Source organism: Scyliorhinus torazame, chromosome 14 (genome assembly GCF_047496885.1).
Source record: "Scyliorhinus torazame isolate Kashiwa2021f chromosome 14, sScyTor2.1, whole genome shotgun sequence".
NCBI lineage: Eukaryota > Metazoa > Chordata > Chondrichthyes > Carcharhiniformes > Scyliorhinidae > Scyliorhinus > Scyliorhinus torazame.
In genome coordinates, this window is record NC_092720.1 from 181398047 (window position 1) to 181401378 (window position 3332).

Sequence of the window (3332 nt, forward strand, 5' to 3'; positions counted from 1 at the left end):
TTGCTACAGAGGGAATGCATCAAAGGTTTATCAGACTGATTCCTTGGATGGCAGGATTGATGTGCGAGGAGACATTGAATCTGTAAGGATTGGATTTTCGCGACTCAGAAGAATGAGGGGGTATCTCATAGAAACCAATAAAATTCGATCATGACTAGACTGGGTAGTTGCTAGAACGATGTTCTCGAAGGTGGTGGAGTCCAGAACCATGGATCAGTCTGAGCATACGGGGTAGACCATTTAGGACTGAGATGAAGGGAACTTTCTTCACCCACATAGTAGTCAGCCTATGAAATTTGCTACATAAAACAGTTGTAGCCAAAACACTGTTGGATATTCCCGTGAAGGCACCCTGCAGTGATCTTCTTAAGCTGAGCTAACTGACCTCCGACAACAGCAACCAAACATCTTTGCGCTGTGTGTGACTCTTAGTAGCAGAAATTCACCCCATGATATCCATCGAATCCAGTTTTCTCGGGCTCATTCATATCTTTCCTGCAAGGCCAGTTACTCTCAGCATTCCACGTGAGTTCAGCTCTTTTTTTCCATGTTTCAAGAAACATAAAGTCAGGAGTTGAGCGGCCCTAGCGGAACTTACATATTAACATTCATTGAATATAAATCAAATGTGCTTCCAATATTACATTTAATGGATGTCATTGTGACTAATAATGTTCACATTAGAGAATACACTTTTGGATGCACATTATGGAAGTCACCGTAATTAATGTGTACAAATTGTTCACAATATTGTTTATATAGCTGTATCTACCTTGCTGTACGGATATTCCTGTATTGACATAGGAGAAGGTGTTTGAAGGTTTTCTTGAAGGTATTATTACACAGTGCGTAGCAGGCTGGATTGACGGTACTGTTGATGTAAAAAAGCCAGTATACAATAGTCCAGACCGTGTGGGGGACACAGGTTGAACAGACGGTGCTAATGAGCACCGTAGCAAAATAAGGGCTCCAGCTGATGATAAAAGCCATGAGAATAGCCAGGATGGTTCGAGTAACTTTCTCCTCTCGGGATACAGCTCCATTCTTCTTCTTCTCCATCTTCGCAGGAGTCCTGGTAATATGCATGCCTTCATCAGCTATTCTGTTCTCTGTGCCATTCCCATTCTTGCCGTTGATGCCTGATGCTATTTTTGCCGTGGGGTCACAGTCTTCACTTTTCTGACATTTGCTATCTATCGTTCTGATAAGTTCGGAGTTGTTCATCACGAAAAGGCTTTGAGAATTCCAAGCATTCATGTTCTCTTGTATCACCCCTTCATCTTTCGGGTTTAATTGGGCCACATTGCGGGAGGTTGACACATTGGAGAGCTCCTTATCCGTTGCTTGGCCACAATTATTAATAGCCATGTCCCCAGTTATTTTGTTATTTTCCATTTTCACCTCAGCCAATCCATTGGGAAAATTTGGTATGTGGTTCTTATTAGGTTTCATTATCTTGCTCTTCACGAGTCTGTGAGTAATTGCGTATTTGCTCAATCCAGCCTCATTTGTATCATCCTTCACCCGACTCCTACTGGAACGCGATATTTGCACATACAAAATCACCATGATAATAACAGGGAGATAGAAGGCTGCAATAGCCGTGACAAAAATGACAGCAGGATTTGAGAGGAACTGAACATAGCACTCATCCTCACCAACTGTTCGCTCCCCTACAATGAACTGCCAGACGAGAATAACAGGGACCCAAAGGATGAAGGACAGCACCCAAGCAGCTGCGATCATCATTCCTGCCAACTTAGGTGTTCTCCTCACGGGGTAGCTGAGGGGCTTTGTCACGCAGAAGTAGCGGTCAAAGCTGATGATAAGGAGGTTCATGCCAGAAGCACTACTGGCAACATAATCTACAGCAAGCCACAAATCACATACCACTGTGCCCATCGGCCAGTAACCTGTAACAGTGTAAATGGTGTATAGATTCATAGAGAACGCACCAATAACCAAATCAGCACAGGCCAAGCTGAAAATAAAGTAGTTGTTAAAAGTTTGCAATTGCCTATTTGCTCTAATGGAAGCCATAACCAGAATGTTTCCAATAATTGTCACCAGGCTTAAAGATCCTGTCACAATCACAATTAAGCCCACTTCAAACGTTTTGTAAGGACTCCCTCCAGTATCAAACCAGCCTGTAAGGTAGCTGAGAGACTCATTTGCCTCTGTTGAGTTTCCCATCATACCCCAGTTCGCACTGACGGTGCCTAAATGGAGAAAAGAAGATAATAATTGATCAACATATTTCAAATGTGTTGAAGTCTCAAGTCTACTGAGACCTCCTTGAGGTTCTACCAGCAACAACAGAGAGCTATCGGCTCTTGTAAACTTCAATATCTTTTCCAGGAGTGATTCTATTATGTCCGGAATCACAACATGGGCTACTTACTGAAAAGCCTATTAGCAATTAATAATTAATTACTTGTGTCGTTCACAATGCAGATCAAATCAGCGACATTGCAAAAATGTCTATCGGGCATTTAGACTCAACAATCCATTACGTCTGGGTGAAACACATTTCAGTTCTGAAAATATTCACCTGTTAAGGGAAGAGTACTTTCACTCCTTTGATTCGTTAAGTTCATGCAGTTAGACAACAAACTCAACTAATACTTAAAATCTTTAAGACCAAGGCTTGTGCTGCTGGAAGAACGGATGCCTCAGTGTTATCCCTCCCTCACAGAAAGAATAACCTAAAGGGCTAATTAATAATCTGCTTCTCGAGTAACCTGTAGGGATGACTGATCACAACATGAAAGAACCTTGCAATATGTTTGAAGATGAGGAAGTTTAAGCTAAAATCAGGGTGTTAAAATTGAACGAAGGAAATTATGAAATATGTGGGACAAATTGGGTATGGTGGATTCGAAAAATATATTAAAAGGGATAGCATTTCACAGTCAATGGATAATCGGCAAAAAAACTAGTATACACCTTATCACATCTATATAGTCCATCAAGATCCAAAAGCCAAAAAAAAAGTCAGTCAACAGTGGCTGACAACGGAAGTTAAGGATTATACACGATTTAAGGAAATGGCCTAAAAAGGTCGAAATAGTAATAAAGCTGAGGATTGGGATGTTTTTTGAACACAGCAAATGAAGTCCAAGAAAACGAGAATTTGAAGTGAGAAGAAAACTGGAATACAGTCGAGAAAAATAAGCTAATAACGAACTGTAAACCCATCTATCGGTATGTAGATAGGACATTTTGCTCAGTTAAATTTGCGTCCATTTCAGACAGGAGAATTTACACTGAGGATAACGAAATGGGAGAGAAGCTAAATGATAGTTTCGTACCTATTTTCTCTAAGGGGTATA

General features: G+C 41.0%; 1 protein-coding gene across 1 annotated transcript; it reads right to left on the reverse strand.

Moving 5' to 3' along the window:
* Nucleotides 1-768: 768 nt before the first annotated feature.
* Nucleotides 769-2196, reverse strand: LOC140389370 (muscarinic acetylcholine receptor M2-like). Its single transcript, XM_072473532.1, has one exon. The coding sequence runs from the start codon at nt 2194-2196 to the stop codon at nt 769-771; it is 1428 nt and encodes a 475-aa protein (XP_072329633.1).
* Nucleotides 2197-3332: the final 1136 nt, after the last annotated feature.

Bases quoted from the DNA above. Each gene is read 5' to 3' on its own strand.
- LOC140389370 (XM_072473532.1), bottom strand. From the start codon at position 2,196: ATGATGGGAAACTCAACAGAGGCAAATGAGTCTCTCAGCTACCTTACA.